At 42.2% G+C, this 22,525-nt stretch overlaps 1 protein-coding gene across 1 annotated transcript; it reads left to right on the top strand.

The window, feature by feature from the left end:
* Positions 1-1,505: 1,505 nt before the first annotated feature.
* On the top strand, positions 1,506-10,158 carry LOC8051706. Its single transcript, XM_002433485.5, has 8 exons — positions 1,506-1,736; positions 3,934-3,986; positions 4,443-4,508; positions 5,239-5,271; positions 5,593-5,703; positions 6,506-6,547; positions 8,018-8,094; positions 10,057-10,158. Exons 1-7 carry the CDS (start codon positions 1,664-1,666, stop codon positions 8,051-8,053), a joined length of 414 nt encoding a protein of 137 aa, XP_002433530.1. The 5' UTR covers positions 1,506-1,663; the 3' UTR covers positions 8,054-8,094; positions 10,057-10,158.
* Positions 10,159-22,525: the final 12,367 nt, after the last annotated feature.

Here is a 22,525-nt window from a genome sequence, read left to right as displayed (position 1 = left end):
ATATCAAATAACAAGATGGGGACAAAAAAAACCTGAAGCTCTAGGCTTCAATCAAATTTACACCGTATCGAGGGTGGCCATAGTTCTTATGGAAAATATCTATATATAAATTTAAGAAACAGCAATAACATGCCATAGGCTTTCTTGATTCGAACCACAGGTAAACGGCAACCCTAACGGAAATGCCCCAAGCGTGTATTCTAGATCAACTGAACAAAGGCTGAGAAATTTAACGTTTAATCCCGCCAGTTCAACACAGTCGAAATAAGGAAAACACAAAAAATTACGTTTTAGCAGTCCTGTTCTGTACGAGCAACAGCGGGTTGTAAGTAATAGGCCGATGTGATTGTGAACATAAAGGCTTTGTTTTTATTCTATCATTACATCTCTCAGTCTGTAAGTTATTAAGACCCGTTCCAAACTGCTACGTTTCAAAGCTATCTTATGCATGATGACTGCATTTGTTTTGTTTTCATTTCATAGAAGTCAAAGCCTTAGTGCTGGCTTTCCTAGTTTCAATCATTTATAAACCTGCCTGTTGGTTTGCGTGCAATCTTCTTTTTTTTTTGTCATCCAGGTATATGTTTTTTTTTCCTTTAATGGCTATAAATATACATCTGCAAATATATATTTCCAGATATATAAAGTAATAAAAAATATATAGGCATATTTTGTTCACTCATTTGCGAATCGCATTGAACCACGCCCTTTTCCTTGAAAAACTGGCAAAGTGAAAGCTATGTCCCGGTGCATAAGTGCTGCAAGCTAACAAGAAAGTGGTCAGGAATGTATTTATCTTCCTTGTTATGCTTATAACATTCCACTTTCGCCATTCCATTGTTTATAATTTATCGGACCTACTACTGCATATCTGCTATTGTTAAACCGGCTGATGTCCCAACTTCTCACAACGCCTCTTGTTATACTACGTAGTCCTAATCACCGAAGACAAAGGAAGCATCTTAGGTATCCGGAGGGGTATTCTGAAAACAACCCGTTCTAGCTCCCGGCGTGTCCACCAGCCTCGTTAGCGAGAAGGAAACGCCCGCACACAACGACGATCCCCGTTGAGCAACACGCGCCATCAGAGACGCGATCACAGCACACTTCCATGAAAACTCGGAGCAGCTAGCAGCCTGCGCACGAAACCAGTTCCCCTTCGTTCAAACCAGTCTTTGCCTCTCCCTACGTTGTCTCTCATTTCAGCTTTCCTACTTATTTTTGAGCAGCGTGTACGGTTGCAGCAGTCTGTGCTCACGCACACGCTTCCTCCATCAGCAGCTCAAATATACCCGGTTTCGCCTTACATGGACCTCAGCGAATGCTACCGGCCAATCACGTGCTACAAACGTAACACGTGACCGCGCCGCCGTGCCGTTTCCGAAGGTCACGTGACGGTCACGAGCCGTTGGATTGGCACCGATGGCTCGTAACGTCCTCTGCGGTCTATCATAGAGTGAAACAAAGTACAACGTACCGCCCTCTCTCTCGACGGCGTCTCTCATGTGACCGGGTGAGGACTTCTTTATAAAAGAAGCCGGCAAGGGACCGTCCAAGGTTTCAGGCTCATCTTCGCATCGTCGTCGGAGAATTGTTGTCGTGACGAGTTGTGCGTTTTCTTTTTCTTCGGATTACAAAACGATCGACGCGAATCTCGACCGCAATGAAGATTCTGCTGATCACGGTTGTCGTCTGCGTCTTCGCTGCTACGGATGCAAGTCGGAGGAGCACCAGACGTGAGTTTGCCTTACGGTGACAAATCGATTAGGTCAATGTTTGACACAGTCCACCGTTCAATGCAAATTGTAAAATACGTAGAACGGGTAGAGTAATGTTTCGCTAATATAAGCATTTCTGCTCCACCCCCCCCCCCCCCCCCCCCCGTTCCCCCCCAAAAAAAAGAAGTTCGTAATGTGAGTTGTCCAGAAAACTTCAAAACTCTATATATTTACCCCGTTCGTTCCCGAGAATGTTGTCTATATAGTGGCGTATTCATATTAAGGAGGCTCGCAATAACAAAACGTGACTGTAAAAAAATAAGGAATTGGTGTCCGAGTGGTGTTACCGATCCGCAGCTCGGAGAACGCTAGGCGAAAGTTCGCACTGCAAGACCCAGGGATCCATGGTTCAATCGCCACCTCTGCTCGTTCCGATGGATGAGCATCGTACCGGCGTGCTGTCGTGTGTTAGTACTGCGTAGGGCACGTTAAAGTCCCCAGGCTAGCGGTTGTACCACACTGGCTAAATTTCTCACCTATAGTCGAGACGCCAGACGCCGGTTGGTACTGCCTAACTTCCAAATCTCTACACTCTAAAAAATATTTGTACGTCTACTTTCACGCACAACACTCGGAGAGCCAATCACCGCAACTTACGGAGGCAGCTCAGCGAATGACGATGCCGAAACATATGTTTAGACCAAAAAAACGCAGTTTGAGTTGTGACATTAAGCAATGCAAAACGTCACGCTTGCATTGCTTAATGTCACAACTCAGACTGCGTTTTTTGGTCTAAACATATGCTTCGGCATTGTCATTCGCTGGGCTGTCTCCGTAAGTTGCGATGATTGGCTTTCCGAGTGTTGTGCGGGAAAGCAGACTCACGGGCTTTTTTTAGAGTGTAGGCAGACGCAGCACACTGAATAATTAAAAGAATATGCCAGTAAAAACCAAAACTTAAAGTAAATTTAGACCATGCGAAGATCGGACACGGCTCTTGCGCAATGTTTTTCTTGCGTTCGATCCACTTGTTTTACCGCCAAACGTTGGCTGAGAAGAAAGCTCAATCATGAAATGACGGGAGTTCATTTCTAGAACGATCCCAGCATTGACTGGTGTGATGCTACGCAACTTTTTTGTTGGTTTTCGTACATACGTGATACGGGTTTAAGCGACGCTTTTCCCAGGTGTTTCAAAATACGATTTTGGAGACTTTTTTGGCCATATAAAATCCCTGACCTGATCAAGTCAAGTTTTTTTTAGTCTGATTATCATAATAAAAGACGACTGCTTATTTCAATATTACATTAGCGTGTTAACGAAGGCAATTAACCACCTTATTGTTTTGTACTTCTAACATTTATAGCTTGTCTTGATGAGGTCTTATATTGCAAAATATTGTATTCAAACATGACTCCTCAAGATGTATGCGTCTTAACCTTTTTCATGTTTTTCAAATTCAAAGATAATCCCAGCGTACGCTGTATACCGCATTCTAAATAAAGTCTAGTATAGGGTGTTTAACCTTATGTGAAGCGAAAGTGAAGGCAAGTATGAGCTTGTTGCGCTAAACGATATTTGAAAGGTGTAAGCCAGCATGCTTGACAGGGACGCTAAAATCCCGAAGCTCGCTCTTGAATATTTTGCTGCGCTGGCACTTCTTACAAGAAAGAAGTAAATGTTTATTTTTTTATATATAAATTCCATGCATTTAACGTCATCGCGTCATGTTGGTGGTTATTCCCACTTGTTCATGCCGATGAACACAAATTTGTGGTGCATTTGCCGTAAAAGGCATTTGCTTTACGACAAGGCCTCAAAACGGCACATAATGAGACCGCAGTGCAAGCCATGTATTGATTTATTTGCATAGAATCAAATATAAAAAAGGGTAGATCAAGCGACTAAAATAAAAATGTAATTAAAGAACCTTGGTCAATTGAGCCCATAAACCACTAGAGTTTCTAAACGCACACGAATACTGAGCTCTTGATCGTCACATTCATTCGATGCCCAGTTTGAATTTGGAAGTTTACTTGGCATTGACTTCAAGTCCAAATTACGCATTTTTATTGTCCCAAGTGGGCCTTCTCAAAAGTTTATGTTCCGCATATATGGTTTACTGAATTTCTGTAGGCTAAGGTTTAGTTTCAATAATAAATAAAATTGTAGAAGTGGTGTTTTTTTTCTCACCTGCCGTAACGTTTTTCTTCAGGGCAACAATTTACCGACTGGAGGAACTGCATGGTGGAGCAGCTGCCATCAGAGGTATTCCAAAAACCGTCAGGTGGAAGTGACCAACATATTATCGCAATTATCTATACACTCTAAAAAATTGCCTGCGTGTCTACTTACCCGCAAAACACTCAGTGAGTCAATCTCTGCGATCTACGAAATCAGCTTAGCGAATGATGAGGCGGAACATCTGTTTAGGCCTCAAACTTAACTCTGCGCCGTGACGTTACGGAGCACAAGCATGGTGCTTTGCATTGCGTAATGACACAGCGCAGACTTAATTGTTAGGTCTTAGCAGAAGTTCCGCCTCATCATTCGCTGAGCGGATTTTGTAGATCACAAAGATTGGCTCTTTGAGTGTTTTGCGGGTAACTAGACGCGCAGGCATTTTTTAGAGTGTATCGCAAGACTTCACGATCACAATAGCCAACGAAGCCCCCCGGCTGCTCGATGTTAGAAAATATCGCACAGAGTTTTCTTCTTTTTCAGAAAAAACCTATCTACGACGCATGCTATAACAGGTCGAGGGGTACTGATATGCACAAGTTCCGAGAAGTAAGTAAAGAACTTTTGATCATAAAGCGCTATGGTGACTGATAAATTAAGAAATGCAGGGCGTGGATTCTTGCCTCGTATTAGGTTCTTGGACGTCCTCATCGGCTCATGTTCCAGTCTTATGCGGTGCGCAGTTTCGTGTGCTACTTTCTCAGGAGTTGCGGTGACATCAGAACGCCTGGCTCTGCCTGGCTCTGATTGAATTAATTGTTTTTAGCTAGGCAGCTAGTATTGAGATCTACCCACCATCTTTTGCATCCGAGCCAATCAGAGCTCGGCGGTCTGACGTCCCCGCAACCCCTGCGGAAGAAGCACACGAGCTTGCGCTCTCCATTGGCTCTGGAGCGATTACAAATGCTTGGAGCTAGCCACGCCTTGATTGTTTTAAGTTGTCAATCACTATAAGAAGCAACCACTTCATAGACCCTCTTGTCGTTATTAAGAAAAATTAACAGTTATAACCGATTTATCTGCTGGATCAATCACGATTAATATATCGTCTAAGATATCGTAAGTGACGGTGGATGTCACCAGCCCCTGTTGGCTGACATGGGGTTTAAGAATAAAAACATGAAGAGTGAACAGGAAAACGCACTAATGATAGAATGCAACTGCATGGCAATTCGCTTTACACGTAGAAACACTGTAGATGCAGGCATAATTATTTCTTTGACGGATTTTCGAGTGATTGTTGGCTTCTAATTATTCTAATCGCGGTCTTTCTTTTCAGGGACTGAAATGCGTCCTCACTGACTACAACTTGGTAAGTTTCTTTTTTCTTTGTGACAATCATGAAACCTTTATTATCACGATATATATTTAAAGAGAGTATTCCTAAGCAGTGGAAAGTACAGATACAACTCCTACAGGCATTTATTTCGAAGGTGTTGTTTAGAAACTTGCAAGATTTCCCAACCCGAACTTGAGTTCAGGCAAGAGATAAAATAAATAATACTTCAAAAAAGTCTGGCAGGGAACTTTTCATTTTTACAATAACCTAGGATTCAATCGAACACAGTAGACTAAAGCCCAAGGGGCTTCAGAGACTATATTCTGGACCTTAGTGTGTTGCTTCCCCCTGCAGCTCAACGGAACGAAGATAGACCTCGCTGCTATGACAACCCGCGCTTCCTCTGTCTCCGGAAAGCTTGGACAAGCATTCACCGATTGCCCCAAAGACGATCATAACAGGAATGTGAGTAACGCGTTCAACAGCGACAACATAACTTCACGAAAATTGGCGATCCTAGCAGCTGTTTTGTTGCTCCAATTCGGAATTTTAAATTTGGGGGGCATGAAGGGCGGTTTCTAAATAGCTCGCCGAAAAAACGCCTAATTTGGGCAGGCTTGACTATCGTAGGTGTTTAACTTGGGCGTTATGCGGTTTTGCTTCAAGGCTTTAGTTAGTAGCAGATTACTTTGGCGTTTGTATGTGTTTTTTTTTTGCGTTACGTAATTGCCAAAGTTTCAGGCTTGGGCCAAAGATGTCAGGCAAGCTATTTACCGAAAAACCAGCAGTGAAGCCTACGTCTCGCACTTTTTTGAAAAGTTAACTCCAAAGTTGTCCTACGAAAGCCCCACAACCAGAAGATAAGTTTAACTCTGGCCCTTGTTTTCCAAATTAGGGTTTAGCTGCACCTTGACTTCTTCCGGCCTTTAAAGGTCCTCAATTCCCAGACAAAACTCAAAATTTGGACCAAAGAATTGTTCTACCTGAGTCCACAAAGACAAGCGGTCCTCCTGCTGTGGTGCGCACGGCGTCTTTGCTCGAAGGAAGCTTAATCTTTCAGTTTCGTCTGGTCATTTTACAATGGTGAAATAAAGTCCTTATTGCAGCTAATGTATGCTGGCCTTTGTTCGGCGACCTTTATGAGCAGTTTCGAAGAGGAGCCGAAAATCGTTATAACATCTTGGGTGCTGAGCAAAGGGCTTTACAGTTGCTTTAATATGTGACTGTGTAGAGCATGAACAGCAGAAATGTGTTGTTTTGTTTTCAGGCTGCAAAGGGTGTCAAGTGCATCATTGACCGTTTGGAAACAGTGAGCTCAAATATTCTTTGTCTTCTATCAATAACAAAAACACCCTGAGAAGTTATGATAAGCGCACATCAAGGCACACTATTTACAGTGCACAATACATCTGTCTAAAACTACATTCAGTTTCTAGATTTAGGATCAAAACGATACCTGAGATATCCAATTATCAGCAAATTTTAATAGAAATGTTACCAAAAGCTTGGAGAGCATAAATATCATTCAACAAAAGCATTGCTACGATCCCAGTGGCAGTGGGCGATACCCGTTCACGTCTAATTATTTGTATAAGAATAGGTATTGAAGCAAGCAAGTATGGCTATTTGACTCATTCATAAGGATGCCATTATCACCCAAAATGTTTAGACGGGTGGGCTTAAGTTGACTTGCTGTCTTCTTTCCAAAATATGCAAGTTCTTAATCAGAGTGCTCGAGGAAGTGGCTAAAACAGTCTGGAGAACAGAATCTTCACAAACCCTGACCTTGCAAGACATGTTGTTGAACTTTACAAATCATTTCTTTACGAAATGGTCGCAGAACACTTTATTCGCAGGAATTGTCTTCACGGCGAGTGCCAAATATGTAGGCTCAGGACTAAGGCGGCAAACTTTTAAAAGGAGAGTATCAAAATAGTGATACCATGATATGGAAAATGTCGTAACATAAAAGGGAATTACATTGAAATGCAGACTGAGATATGCAGAACTGAAAATAGATAATTTCACAAACAATGTTGCATAAGCTTCTTATTTCAAAACTAATTTTACGTTCTGGATGGGGCGTGTTGGAACATGATTCAACATACGCACTTTAAGCTTGACCTGAACTTAACCAAGGGTGATAAAATTCCAATTTATAAAGATGAAAACTAATTGAATCTTGAGACTTTGAGAGCATGTTTTAATTCGTTTATAAAATGGCGTTATAATTAAAATATAATAGCGTTAGAATTAAGTCATGGCATCGACTGGCTCAGTACTAACTTTTTAATAGTAATCATTCCGTAGTAAACATCTAATTGAATACTTAGTGCCTACTGATTCAGTAAGCTTTGCAATTTTGCCTTGTTTATACGTGTGATGAATATATTGTGATAATTTTGCGAACACTTTTTATGGTCAACTCTAGACTAGCCAGAGAGTAAAAAATTAATTTTTGTTTCCTGTTTGCGTATTAAATTAAGACTTCTAACATACACCTCTTTTTAGTCAAGCAAAGATTATTCCTACGTGGAATCTGCTCACTTTTCTCCTGCACCTTTTGCACCTCTTATGCGCCCTAACATAGACTGGGATCTCAAATCCTAGAAATTATGGCAGCATGACGCAGATACCAGCTGTTATTAGATTCCTTATAATAGTTGTGAAGCGTTATAACTTGGCTGCGGAGCTTGAAACTATGAACAACTTGCAGATGTGTAACCTCTTACCATCATAATGTTACAATTAATGTGAAAACTTGTATTCTCTCACTCAGGATTGCCCTGTACCAACTGGTAGCACTGCTCACTAACACCTGTGATTCAACGAAAGTCTTTCAAATGAACATAAAAGGTAAAGTTACTCCGTGTTGTTTGTTTTTTTTTGTTTTTTTTTTCAGTTCCTATTTAGTTACTTTAACTAAATATATTTTCGGAATCATCGGCCTTTACTCTTTCCGGTGTGCTATTTAGTATCGCGAAATCCAGAATAGCTATTTTGAAATCGGCTAGTGAAAATCATTCCAAAAGCAACATTTAAATATACCCGTGCTTCTCAGTGGCGTGACATCAGGGGAATGCAGGCTTTCAGGTCAAGCGGGCATAGATTACGCCGAGCATTCGTTTCGTGCTGCTGCGCGCGTGCTAAAGCGCGCTTTTATTTGTAATTTGTATACAGTTGGGAACAAAGTCTACAGTCTAAAGAGTGAGCGCCTCCCTCCCCCTGACGTCACTTTTTCATTGTTGCCAGTAGAAACTTTCACTTTGGAAACCACGGTACGGACCAAAATTGTAAATTCAATAACTTCGCGAAACAAAAATTTATTTTGACACAATATTTGGGTTAATATTTCAGTGATGTTCGCTGTTGTGTTCAGAAAACTTTCAGACAAATTGGTGACTATAAAACAAACGCCGGAGTACCCCTTTGATGTGGGTGTTTTTGATATCGCCGTTAATATTTATTTTATTTTTTCTAACGAACACTTATTCTTACAAACTCTTCTCTAAAAAAATTATTAGCCCTTCCACTCTGTGAAGGTGAATGACCAGCGAAACTGTTTAGCCCATGTCACAGACTCGCCCTGAGAAGCCGGAGGAAACTAGACACGCGCGACGGGACCGCCACCCCGGGAGTTCAGAAGGAAAGGAAACTGGGCACGCGAGCGCTTGGGACGACGACAAGGAGAGGGCGGTACGGGCGTAGATATGGCCAATGAGTGTAGCACAGCGGCAAATCTTTGAAAAAGCTTTATTAGGTACCTACCTGAGAGTCTACTTATCGTGACATTGGTGCCTATTGAAAACTAATCTACTGAATAGACGTATTGCTAAATTTCCCAAAGATCAAGGAGAATCCAGGGAATGATGGTCCACGCGCCGCACGTGCCGGCGTCTGCAGCAGTAACTGTTCTAAAGAAAAACCCAAAAACAAATGGCATCTTGCACCCGTGTTTGTCAACAATTTATTTTATTTCTTGCCGAGAAGGCGTGCGCGCGCGGCACGTGCGGCGGCGAGAGCGTAGAGATTTTGGTTACGCACACGAAAAATCCACGGAACCCTAGCCATAAACAGCTTCGCTGTAAAAGCTTGTTCCAAAGTTTTGAGCATAGCCAATCAGCATTCACCTGCGGATATAAAAATAAAAAAGAAGAGAGTACGTTCTCTATAGTTCGAAGATCACGGTGTTCCTGATTTTTTGTGCACCATCACCGGCGAAACCGCGCAGTGGATATGTCATGACTTGGCGCTTTTAGTATGTGCGTCTATGTGCGTGCGTCTCTAGCCTTTCTTAACTCCCCTAAAATGACACGGAGTACGATGAGCTACAGTTACTCACAACTTAAAACAACGCACGTCCTGCCGAGTCTTGTGCATCTTATTAATTGGCAGCGGATGAGAGTGGGGCACTAACCGATATGAATGCCGCAGAACAAACCAGGTCTCAAGAAGCGTGGACGCAACAAGTCAAGCCTTCCGTTTCTTTTAAAGGCCGACTTCCAGAATCGCGTTCTGCTGGGCAGAAATCCGTTCCCAGTTTCCTTCTTTCCACTTCCTAGTGCGCACCTCCCTTTTTCTCCTGACATGAGCGGGTCTTCGAGCCACTCTTCGTAGGAAGGAGGAGGTTCTTCCACTTCCTCGAATGGAAAGAAAGTATCGAGGGAGGGTTTCCTTCTTTTTTGCTTCTCGTCGGCCTTTAAGTTATCAGTGATTATCCTGTTGCGTAGTTATTATTCTGGTTTGTCGCAGTTTGGATTTCATACGTTGTGAGTCACTAAGTGAATGCTGCCATTGAGGTTTATGCTCCTTTTTCAGAACCCGATGCACCCTCGGTCTGGTGCATGGTGCCTACGCCGAGAAACGTGGAACAGCACTCATATGCCTATTACATCGAATAAAACTCAGCAATCATCCCAACTGAGAGTTTCAATGGACCGTTGCGAATTCCTCCTGGTGACAAATTAGATCCTTTTTTTTTAGAAACTTATTGATAACACATTTGGATTTCACGTTCGTAAGTACAGTAAGCTTCCTATTACACACGTATAAGAGGTCAGATTCCTGGCGACCACCAAATTGCTTTTACGTTACAAACTCCAGATGGATTTTGTATTTCTGACCATTCAATCTGAGTACTGAAAGGAACAAGAGAGTTCGACTCACATAAAATAAAAAAACAGGATGCAAAAACCGTAAAACATTTTTCGCGCAATTTCATTGTTATTGTATTAGGAACGAGCGTTATTCGCCAGAATTCATAGAACGTGACTTGTATGTCAACAACATAGGGGTTTTAATGAGGCGTCTTGTGCTTCCCCGAACCGAAAGAGGTTTCTTAGATCTCCCACACTAAACACCTACATAGGAAGTACCGAGCTGGATGATTCTTATCATTTACTGTTTCTGGATGTTAATATGGGCGATTCCATACTTCCGCACGTTCCATTTCTTTTTTGCTCTACCTTCCCCTCCTCAATCAAAATTCGTGCTAAATACGTTTATTGTTTGTTTTTCTAGCATTTAGGGGCGTAATTGTTTATAGAAGGACTTCGCAGAGGAACGCGAAACTCGAAACGTATTTCTAAGCTCAATATTATATTAGTTTTATGGGTTTTCTTTTTTCGGATATGCGATCTTTTTTTCGGTTATTTTATACATTATATTACTGTTCCCAGTGTAGCCCCACTGGCGTATTAATACTGGCAACTACGGCGGTTCATTTGATGTTACTAGCCTCAAGACATTGCCAACGACTAATATTGTCACGAAGGAACAAAAGAGGAAACTAAGAATAACTGAGGAAACTGAAACGTTTAATGGGGCGAACTTGTGCCCAAGAAATAAAAGAGGAAACAAGATAACAGCAGAGCGTCGCGGGCGTCGAAGTCGGCGAAAGAGCAGAGTCGAACGCTGGGGTGAAACTGACTCGACAAGGTCGCGGGCGGCCTCTTATCTAAGGTGAGTCACTATCTCGAAGATTCGGCGGAGAAGGTTCGAGCGTAGCGCGCTCGGGGCGAGAATGAACACGCACTTTCTGGAACAACTAGAGCAGGGATAAACGATAGAAGTTACGTCCAGAACAGGAATAAACGAGAACTTTCTAGAGGTCCGTGACCGAGCGTTGCTTTCTCGGTTCCCTGCGCGCGGCAATATTTATGGGAGCAAATAAAACGTCACCGCTGTTTCAAGGAGTGCATGAAAGTGTAAGACACGTAGAAGAGACACGATATGTATTCTAGCCAAACTCGACAGTGGCCTTTCTAGATTCTTAATTGCAATCAAGGTGTTTACTGCGGGTCCGTTTCTCTCGGCACAATGCATCTTGGGTTCTAGTAATTACATTCCACGACAGATTACTGCCTGCTTTCAGGTCTTTCCATTCTCTTTCTCGGCACACGTTTCCTTCGAGACCCGATCAAAGTGGTTGACCATGAGCTGAAGCATCATTCGTAATATAACATAGTGTAGTGGCATCTCCCTTCTATCAGTAGCTTTTTACGCCTCGGTGGCATTGACCTACGCACTGGTTGCCTGCGTTGTCTCTTGAAACGTCGTAGAAACATTAGGCCTTTTTGAATGCTCTTAAAATTTTTGAGGTGCTGAGTGTTAATTTATGTTCACTTCGCTGCTTCATCACTGAATGAAACCGCTTCAACAATTTTTCTATAAAAGAAAAGAATTCCAACGACTTCAGCATATTTCAAGGCGCAGCTGGTTACGGTTCCGTCGCAACTAAAAGTAAAAAGCGAGATAATATCTTACTTTTTCTTAGTTTTAAAAGGATGTTGCAGTGGAGTATATCCCTCATTTGATAAATTCACTCAAAAGAGATTACATGTAGTTGTTATAAACACACCCAGACATCATCGTCGTCAAGGATAAGCACCCTGCGGTCGGTCATTAGTGCGTAAAGGCGAGAGATCCCCGAGGGGATTACTAACCGTAAATGCATTTTGCGAAATAACGTCATACCGATTCGGAGAACCCATTAGACGATAGCATCAGGCACATTATATCACGCAGTTTCCACTCTAAATCGGTGCACCACGTTGGTACGACGTTGGGCTAGCGGTGCTGATGCAACACACCCAAGGTAACAAGGCCGTGCGGCTGAATTTACTACGTCACAGGCCGGAGGCCAGCGTTGAGCAGACGCTGCACAATCTGTGTGCCACACTGGCCTATATGGTACATGACGTAAATATACTAACAATTCGGCCTTATTGTTCAGGAGCTCTTGCTTGACTTGTGCTCCTGAACCAACTCGCTAAATTTTATACTTTAGACTAGAGTAAGCAACTGTTCCCTTTGACGGGTCATCAACGGCAGGGGTTTCGGGCTGTTATTACCCCATAGTGTCAAACAAATGTCAATTTAACAATAAAATCAACTTACCTTTACTTTGGATTAATTGACAGTATCTAATATGTTATAGCTGATAACGTCATGTCAATTTACCCAAAGGGTTGACAACGCCGGAACGATCTGAAGTAATACATTCCATCGCGAATAATGGGGTAATGTACATGTGCATATCAGTCATTGTTCAACCCTATATGCAAGAGCAGTCCGCATCTTTTGCCATAGATGCGAACTAATGAAAGCGGTTATGCTGTTGATAAATGAGTCAGAAATTCGGGAGGAAGGGTTTAATGGTAATGAGTATTACGCCTCCAAACTTTTCAACTCTCACGGCTGCTGGGTGTCCTGATTGAATGTACCGCTTACACAGAAGAGCCAGCCTTCTTTAACAGTGGGATTTCGAAGACTATCTCATTTCAGCGATTCATCAACATATTGTTACACCAAAGATTAGCATCTGCTTCATCTCCATCAACATTGTCGTCACGCCTGGCGCGGGCTGAATGAGTCAGTTCGAATCTGAACCTCAGCGTGCGTAGTCGGAACATTAAACATCCTACCGTCAGCCTAACAAGTGGTGGAGGTGGAAGATTAAGAATATTAAGGAGAATATATGTTTTTTCTTATGCGCAAGTCACTTCCTGATTGGTTATTTTGGACAAACTGTGTAAACAGCTTGTCGTAAAGAAGGTCATAAAATATGACAGATAGGCATTCCTGAGCCATGATCAAAGTAACTAAACTTTCTTAAATGCGAGTATGCTGGGCTCTGCATAATCAGTCTGCAAGCCACATACGCGTAGAGTCACGAATACGACGCATTGCGAAGTGACACCTTTATGTGACGCCACCCTTCATACTCGTTCCGCCGTTAACGTTCGCTACTGCAGCGAACGTTACGAGCCATGTCAGTCACCCTGATCGAAACACTTGACTACATGGCCCACACGCCACTGCACGCTTTCCAGGAGTAACGTGATACTCATGTGGCATTTCACTGGCTGCGATTTCTCGGAGCGTCCGCCGCAGTCCATTGTAAGGCGAAACGAAGCATAATAATGTGTCTCATAACTTTTTCATACGGAAGTGCATCAAGCGATATCTCGCGATTCGCCATTTCAGGGTGAAATCAAACTCAGCAACAATCGTCCGGGCAAGAAATTTTGATAAGCGAAGTGAGCAGCAGCAATTAAAATCCCACAGTATAGACACGTGCAGCGCTGCAGGGGAATGATCTGAACGGGCAAACATAAGCACGTAAAAGGAAAACATTCACAACGATACTAACATGACGTTTAGTCACACTACGTTCAAGTCACATTGCTGGCTCAGATGGGATGCGGACGGCGCCCCGAGAAACCCACGAAGACCAGCGATATCCCTTACGTCTCCTCCATTGAGCGAATCACTTATCTTTCCTCGCGTTATAGTCATACAAACAAATAAAAGACGGTAGTGTCTCATTAGGGTGACCCCTTTTGCTTTGTGATTCGTTCTTACCGGCTAATCATGTAATTTCATTGACGGAGGAAAGATCATAAGATACGTGGAAACCACTTGCGCCCTGTGTTTCTTAAGACGTCAGTGACAATATCTAACGGGATCGATAAAAAAAGGAAACCCGCCACGTTTACTGCCACGTTTGTTTGCTGTTGCTGTTGTTGTTGTTTTTGTTGTTGTTGTTGTTGTTGTTGTTGTTGTTGTTGTTGTTGTTGTTGTTTAATTAAAATAAATGCTACAGACGACGAGAATTCGAAATTTCGGCTTAATCAATTTTCGCTTAGCTGGACGTCGGATCAAGGAGAACTCTTGTTTTTCTTTTATATTCTTATCCAGGTAATGTCGTGTTCTCAAACTTTCTTATTTTATCGCCTATCTTAGCGTCTCCTTCTCACGGAGTTTCAGCTTTCCGCAATACGTAGTTTAGCTATGCAGGTCGAAAAACCGGTTTTTATCTTTCCGATTGATCACTGAACGCATTGTAAATAATCAGAGCTTATCCCTACGATGTGACACCAATAATACGTCGTTTCAAATACCAGATTTTATTTCAGCACTCGGGAAATGCATGGCTCGGCTTTCATGCCAGGCAAGACAATGAACATGACGTAGGTTTCACTCGCGCGTTGTTTCTGTTGAAACTTTTTTTTTTTTTTCAGCTCAAGCCGTTTTTGCATTTGTCATTCACTGGATTCTATAGATCACAACAATCAGGCAATCGCATTTTCTTCGGGAATGTAGAGAGCTTAGCATGTAAATCCTCTTGCAACATAAGAACTCCAGGAGAATCCTGCGGCCCCGCAGTCGTCAAACAGAAAGTTGGAGTCGAAGTTTACAAGGAACGCCGATTACTGGACCTTCGTGACGATGAAGCTGCACTTTTGTTGGCAAAGTACAATCGCCGCTCTCTGCGAGCTTTCAGCTCCTACTTTGTATACGTCGAGTCTTATGTCCCAATGTTCACTCCGCTCAATGCGGATTATTCTGGAGAGAATCGGGCACTGAACGGAGCTTTGCTATATTGGGGCACCGTACTTTAATAAGGAGAGCTGATTAACACTCTCCTCTGTTTGTTACATCAAAACAAACTTGTACGTACGAATATATGTAAAAATTTACGAAACATTTTTTCAGGAATTTCTAAGCGAAGCCTTTTCTGCTATTTTTATATATTCGGAAATGATAAGTCAGGGAGTTTATTTACATTTTATTCGCAATTTTGGCCGAGTTCTTTTTGTGTATTGAGCACTCTGAAAATATATTTAGAGTTAACAATCGATAAAATTATTAGAGTGACTTCCATACTTCCTTTGCATTCGAACTGTGGAGCTTTTTGGGGGCTTTCATGTTGTTGTTTTTTTTTAATCACCTTGTAATAACGTGCAACCAGGGATGGGCAAAATACATGCAAATATGTATCGAAATACAAATGCAAAATACTTCGTCAAAAAAGTATTTAATTACAAATCTAATTACATATCCAAAAAAGCATTTAAATACAAGATACAAATACAACCAAATGTATTTGGTCTCCTCCAAATACTCTTCCAAATACATTCCTCAAAATTTGCGTCAGCGACTTCAGGGCACCTGAAACGGCTTTCTGGGTATCTCATTTTAATTTTGCATCGCACACTCGGGAGTTAATGTGCGAGGCTCTAGTAACGTAATAGAAATATAATCACAAAAAATGTAATCAGCTTGGACGTAATAGGTGAAAAACGTACAGAGCTTCCAGCAGCTTTCTTTGTCGATTACATTTTGGTATAGACCAGCAAAGAACCGAGATGACCAAGACGCGCAGCACTAGCTAGAGACTTTTTTATTGTTGCAACTCGAACCAGTTACGAAAATCTGTACGACCCGCGCATTTTGAATATTCCAGGCAAAAGTATGGATGGAAATCAGGCTGGAAAGCATCACAAGTTGTCACAGGCACTTATATAGCCAGTCTGCCTGTGAACGTCGATTTCGTCAATATTCTTGCTCTGGACTAGCACCGTAATCACAAAGTCACTAAACGCTTGTGTTTGATTGAGAGACACTGCACCCGGTGCAGAACGTAGTTTTCTTCTTGCTCTGTACAGTAACAATAAATTTGAGGGATGTATTTTCGCCCACAAAATTGTATTTAATTACAATTGTATCTGAAATACCCACGTTTTAGTATTCAAATACACACGTCAAATACATTACCCAATTTGTAATTAAATACAACTGCAAAATACACAAAGTATTTGAAATACGTATTTCAAATACTTGTATTTGAAATACTGCCCGTCCCTACGTGCAGCTAAATGGTATACAAAAACACGAAACCAGTGGTATTCCGAATACGAGGTCTGCGTAGCTGTACCTGCTTAACACGGCGAAGACTTCGCACGTGAATTCAAGCGTATCCCGAAGGTGGCCTTGCAGGAACCACCGGGGATAACGGGACTCACCATGCGCGACCAAATGATACGCATTGGGCGAGCAGCGAATCCCTAGAGAAATATCCAGAAAACATTCCCTATTTGCTTTTTCAACGCTGCGATTCATGCCATTGCTGACAGATTTGCATAGGGTACAGCTTTATTTTTGTTGGTCAACAGAAGATCCATAACGCATGCAGATCAGGCAAAGCTCGCGGAAAATCTACATTGGGCCTATCGTCAACACAACAACGGGTGGCGAATACGTGATTAAGCAGAGCTGTACCGCCGGGAATGGTCCCCCGAGTTCCAGAGTTTCCGACGTGTGGAGTGCTACATGTACAGATGCGCGGCGGTAGAGGTTCGCACGGTGGTTTCGTATGCGGTGACACACGATAATTAATATTTTCTGTGTATGACGTTTCGTTGGTTGATAGCTCGGATGCACTCTGGTACCACGTGTCCCAAGGTCGGTGGGCTTTCCAAACTTGCCGAGCGTGAATGTCACTGCCCCGACCTTTGAGCGCAAACTTTGAGGATCGTAAATATCTCAAAGCCTCCACTCCTATAGGCGACAACATGATTTGACTTTCTATGACGGTTTTACCGTCCAGTCTTGTTCGCTATAAAAAAAAATAAAAAAAATCAATCGCCTTTCTGCGCTGGTTTGGGTGCAAGCTCTTTGAACTGACTGTGGCCACCTGGAGAGCTTGAAACTTTAAACGTTTTTCAACGTTCACTAGAGAAATATGTACCTATACAATTTTGCATACTCTTAGGTGTTCTACCAAACTAAATGAAACTAACCTACTTAATTTCGACCTTGAAACGTGAGTTTAACGTTCTAAGTTTAGTCTTTATTATATTTTGTCTTTATTATATCGGAAGGCATGGAGTGCGCGATTTGTAATTCTGTGCGGCGGCCTTAAATAGGTGCATTATCTTCATGCCGGAAAGCTTGAAAATCCTAAGACGACGAAAGTTAAAAGAAAACAATAATACGAACAAATTCACTCGTTTCAACCGGTCATCCTCTAGTTCTCTGTATATTTTTAAAAACCAAAGATCCAAATCCTGCTTCAAAATTGCTTTGGAGTACATCTTTTTTGGGCAACAGTGATCAAAATAGAACCAAAATTTGCATTCGGTTATAAACAGAAACCGGATCCGATTTCGTTGACAATTAGCCACTAACCTGTGAATTTCAAAAGTTAGAGAGGAAATGACGGCTTTAATGTTATATCCTTAAAAATAAACGTTCAGCCTTTTCACTCTCGTGAAGAAGGAGGATCAGAGGAGCTGTACTCGATACACTGCCGCAACGCGCACGCGTTCGTTTCCAGTTTCTTCTCGTCCGGCACGCCGCCGATCGTGGATGCGTCTCCGGCGAACCAGAGTCCCATGAAGCGCAAGCGGTGCACGTGACGCCAAACGGGTACTTCGTAATCCGTGTCGGCGTCTGGTCGGTGAGGTCTCTCTTGCGCAAAAGTCTACTTCGGTCAAGCACCGATTCCGCGAATCACCGACACTGAACGATGGAGATTCCCGGCACCGCCGGCACCTCGACTGGGAAGACGAAGGCAATCTCTTTGAATCGAAAGCGTGCCATCCTGGACGGAGCGTGCATAAACATAAAAAATGCCGTCCAATGCCGGCGTCCTCCGCGGGGCCGTCGCAGCTGTCGACACGGTCCGTACGTAGCAGGATCTTTTTTGTTTATTGTAGCTTCTCGCAGTTGCCGAGAAGCGGCTCCGATCTAGCAAAGGACACGTGCAGGGAAGCCTCGACCGCTTTCTGCAGGCTCAATAATCATGTGCCCATGACAAGCCGTGTTATATTATTTCTTTTCATGTTATTTGTATGAGTTCATATATAATGAAAAAGCGGATATAGCGAAGCGATTTGCGATTCCTGCTGACTTCGTTATAACCGGTCTCGACATACATGCCGGCCAAATTTTATACTCTTCGGAAATGAAGTATTTGCATACCTTGAGATCGGCTGCGACGGATATTACGCCGAATAGCCACAACAGCTGTCCCCTACTCCTCGGTAACCCTTTTAGGCAATCTTTGCGGCCGCTAAATGGCTGCGCCTAAACGGCGGCCCGGTTAGAAATGTTGATAAAATACAACAAGCCAGAAAAATCATACTATGAATGATCTTTCATTGTGTGGAACTCTTGCATGGTTTCTCCGGAGCTCATGTCAATTTTCGAATAATATCCCGGTAAGGGGCGCAATTTCTCGCACACACACTCGGGGATCGAATCACAAGGAAGGTATATCAATGTGGATTATCCTAACAAACCATATAATAAGAAACAATATACAAGGCAGTAACGCCTATGATCTCCGCCATCCGACGATCCTTTGCGTTATGTGACGCCACGTGGTTGTTATGGATGTCCGCCATTCAGTCTTGCGAAACCAAGTCTCTAGTTTCGTACCTGCGCTTATGATAGGTTTTACGAATATCGGGGCACCCCAATAACGTTATAGACATGTATATGTAGGCATTTTTGGTGTTACCAGCACAACAACCTAAGAACTTCCGGTTTTCGCCGGACAATTTTTTCAAACAAATTCTTCTGAGAAGGAAAAAAAAAACGAGATTGACGTTTGGTGACCGTCGTCTCGGCGTCACCTTCACGTCAATACCACTAGACTCTCATCCCGTCAATCCTACGAGTCTAGAAAGAAAAAACAAATTAAACGCTTGCAGATGTAAACTAATCCGCGTCGCTCGTCTAGGCGCGAGGTAAGACCACGAACAAGTATCTAGCGCCGAGTTGACCGAACCGCAACCAAAGCAGCCGTCAGCCTGACCAACCCGGGAAAACCGGACACTCGTAAAATGAAAGTCCCTGAACACCGTCGGCGCCATCGGTGGAAAGAAAGGCGGGAGAAATGCTTGCAGCGGAGCGCAAACCAAATCCTTCCACCTAGTCAATTTAACACTGCCATAAATCACACCGACCCCCAGCTGTTATGTCTTCAATTGGAGACATCAGTATGAAAAGTCTCTAGTTGGAGAGAGAAGAACTCGTGCAAAAAGCACAAACAAAATGCAGTCCGAATGGAGGATGGCGACGAAGCCAGCGGAGAAGACGTCAAAAGACTAGCTTTATCTGCTTTATCGTACAAAGAAAAAGGTGTAAACATATGTAGAAAAGGTTTTCTAACGAGTTTCTCATGCTGGCAAGATTTCACGAAATTTTCTTATCAAGAGAGGTAAACCCAGATTTCAGAAAAACTTGATAGATGTGCGAGACGAGCGAAGAGAGCATGGTAAACGAATATCAGATCTACCGAAAATATCCCGGCAATCTGGCTTCGCCAAGAGCTACTGGCGCTTACCTGTGGAGATGAAAGGAAAGCCATGTTTTATGCCCTGTCCGCTGCAGCAAAGATCTTGCTTCTTACTTTTCAAACTGTTCATGCGGAGAGAACGTTCTCAACCATGAACAGGATCCTTACCTAAGAAAGGTCTCGTCTGACTCGCACCCATGTAGATGCCCTAATGACAGATTCCGTGGGAGGCCCCAACATTCCCAACATTACAGATGCCACGGATGAAAAGACGGACAAATACTTTTAGTTTACCAACAAAGCTTATGATATCTGGCAGAAAAAAAAAGACACGTCGTGCCTTGTAAAGGCTTATTTTTGACCTCGGGTTGCCTTAAGGTGCTTTTTATGTTCTGTATATCAACATGCGACCATTGCGGGTACTCTATTACGTGCATTACCACAACAAAGTCATGTCAACAGAACCATGACAGGGCGGTACTGCGAGGGGAATATTTGGTTTAGACTGTGATGTGCGGCAATCAATAAGTTATCTAGAAAGTATCTATCAAACATCGTTCTTAAATATTCTGTTATTATCTTCTAGACTTTCTGGCGCCAGCTGTAGTGAAGATAATTAATGATATTTTTAATGTCACCAATGCATCTCCAATTTTTCGCCACGCCGAAAATATTGATATCCGGCTTCATTTGTGGTCGGCCAAGAATAACGCAGGTCCTCTAAGATATTTAGGACGTTTACTGTATTTATACGTACAGTAAACGTATACACACTTCGATACAATTACTAGATCCAAAAATATTGTTACGACGAAATTAACCACTGGATGTGCTCTGTAAGGTTTGACAAATATAAGTAACCCTATTTTTTCCCTCCTCTCAGCAGCAACAAACTCATGATATTTAGACTTTAGTTCATCTAAGCAAGGCAATTATGCTGCCCACATCTATTGGTACCGTAGAATAATAACAACACCCCCTCCTCCAGCAACAAAAAATTGTAGCACCCCCCAAGACTTTCCGACCCCCCCCCCCCCCCCCCCCCAAATCTGAAATCCTGGATAAACCTCTGGCTGTCAGTGAGTAGATAAACTGAATCACTGCTCGCGCTGACCCACCTTGGAGGGATTCCCAGTCAGGCAGGTCGAGTAGTCAATGTCTTACCAAACCAGACATGTAAGGGCGATGAACGCTTGGCGGCTGCTATTTCGGTCTGCGCTTACCACAATAATTGCGACGCTATCGGACTCGTCGTGCGCCGCTCTACGCGACGCGGCACGAAGAGGTTACATTTAATCACCCTTCATTCGAAAACCTCATTCTCGCAATTATACAGGGTGTTTCATGAAACGTGGGTAAAATCACTCCTGTGCAAAGTTTGCGTTTCAGGGAAAGCAAAATGTTAATGCGATATTGGTTTCTGCAAAATGGCCTGTTAAGGAAAAGGCAGGACGTCTGGTATAAGTTATGCATGTATATGTGTATACTTTATTTTAGGCGAGGAGTCTGAGAGGATATGGTGAAAGAGGACAACCACGGGACCCCAGCCCCTGACTTTTACATTAATCAGCAGAAAAAAAAGTGGGTCATTCCACGCCAACAGGCCTAAATTCGAACTCAACAGATTAGGTCTAAAAATGATGTGCGTTACTGGTGATGTAAAAGTAAATATTGCAATATATTTTTGCAATAACGTTTCTGCGACACTTTTAGTTTTACTGAAAAAAGCCTCAAAAACTGAAATACAGTATTTAAATAAATAATTTTAAACGAGGCTGCAAAATAAAGATCGTTTTAGGAGGTCAATATATTCTTATAAGTAATCCAATACGTATTGTTACGCATTTCCTAGTGTGTTTACAGGTGCAGACTGCAGATGCGATAAAATTTGCCTAAAAGCTTACATTTACCTTCTTTTTTTTCATAAAGACGCAAAATATTAAGGCTTCAAAGGTATGTGTGTTCGTAGTAATGAAAACTAAAAAAATGTATAAAATATTATGGTAACAAATGTGTTACTGTGTTTCCAAAAATGAATGGACAATGTAGAACATTTGTCAAAATACTCAGTTGAAAATATCATAAAGTTGGTAGGTCAAAAATATGCACTCGGCGGATATAAATAGTTTCGAACATCCTAAACAAATTAGCAGTGTCGAAAAAAAAATTATTTCTTAAAAAAAAAAGTAAAGCTTCTTTTTTCATTTTGGTTTACTTCCACTATAGAAAATATTAAAAATATTCCGTTTTCAATGCCAAAACCGAAAGGTGTTCGGTCTAAAAATGCGTAGTTCACAGTTATATGCAGTCAATCAACTAAAAAAAGAAACAAAAAGTATGGTCGAATATTATTTTAATAGGCTCTTTTGTGTGTGTTAAAGGCAAGCATCGAATATTTGCAAAATAACTCAGCTGACAAAAAAAAACAGAACTGATATAAAGTGTAAAAGGACAGGCTATTCTATACCTATAGCTTAGAATTCAAACAAAGATGAAGCAAACTTCGACAAACTTTTTTTTTTAAGTACGAAAGAGTTAGACAAAGAGGACGGAGAGAATGTTTGTCATGGTCCGTCCCCTTTGTTTAACTCTTACGTACTTTTAGTCTATTACCAACGCGATCAACACAAGTTTTTTTTTTTTTTTTTCAATTGAGAAGATTTTTTTGTGACGTCACTAGGGGGAAAAAGCAGTGGG

Source organism: Ixodes scapularis, unplaced genomic scaffold (assembly GCF_016920785.2).
Source record: "Ixodes scapularis isolate PalLabHiFi unplaced genomic scaffold, ASM1692078v2 PGA_scaffold2__306_contigs__length_199485367, whole genome shotgun sequence".
Lineage (NCBI taxonomy): Eukaryota > Metazoa > Arthropoda > Arachnida > Ixodida > Ixodidae > Ixodes > Ixodes scapularis.
This window is presented reverse-complemented; position numbering and strand designations above follow the sequence as displayed.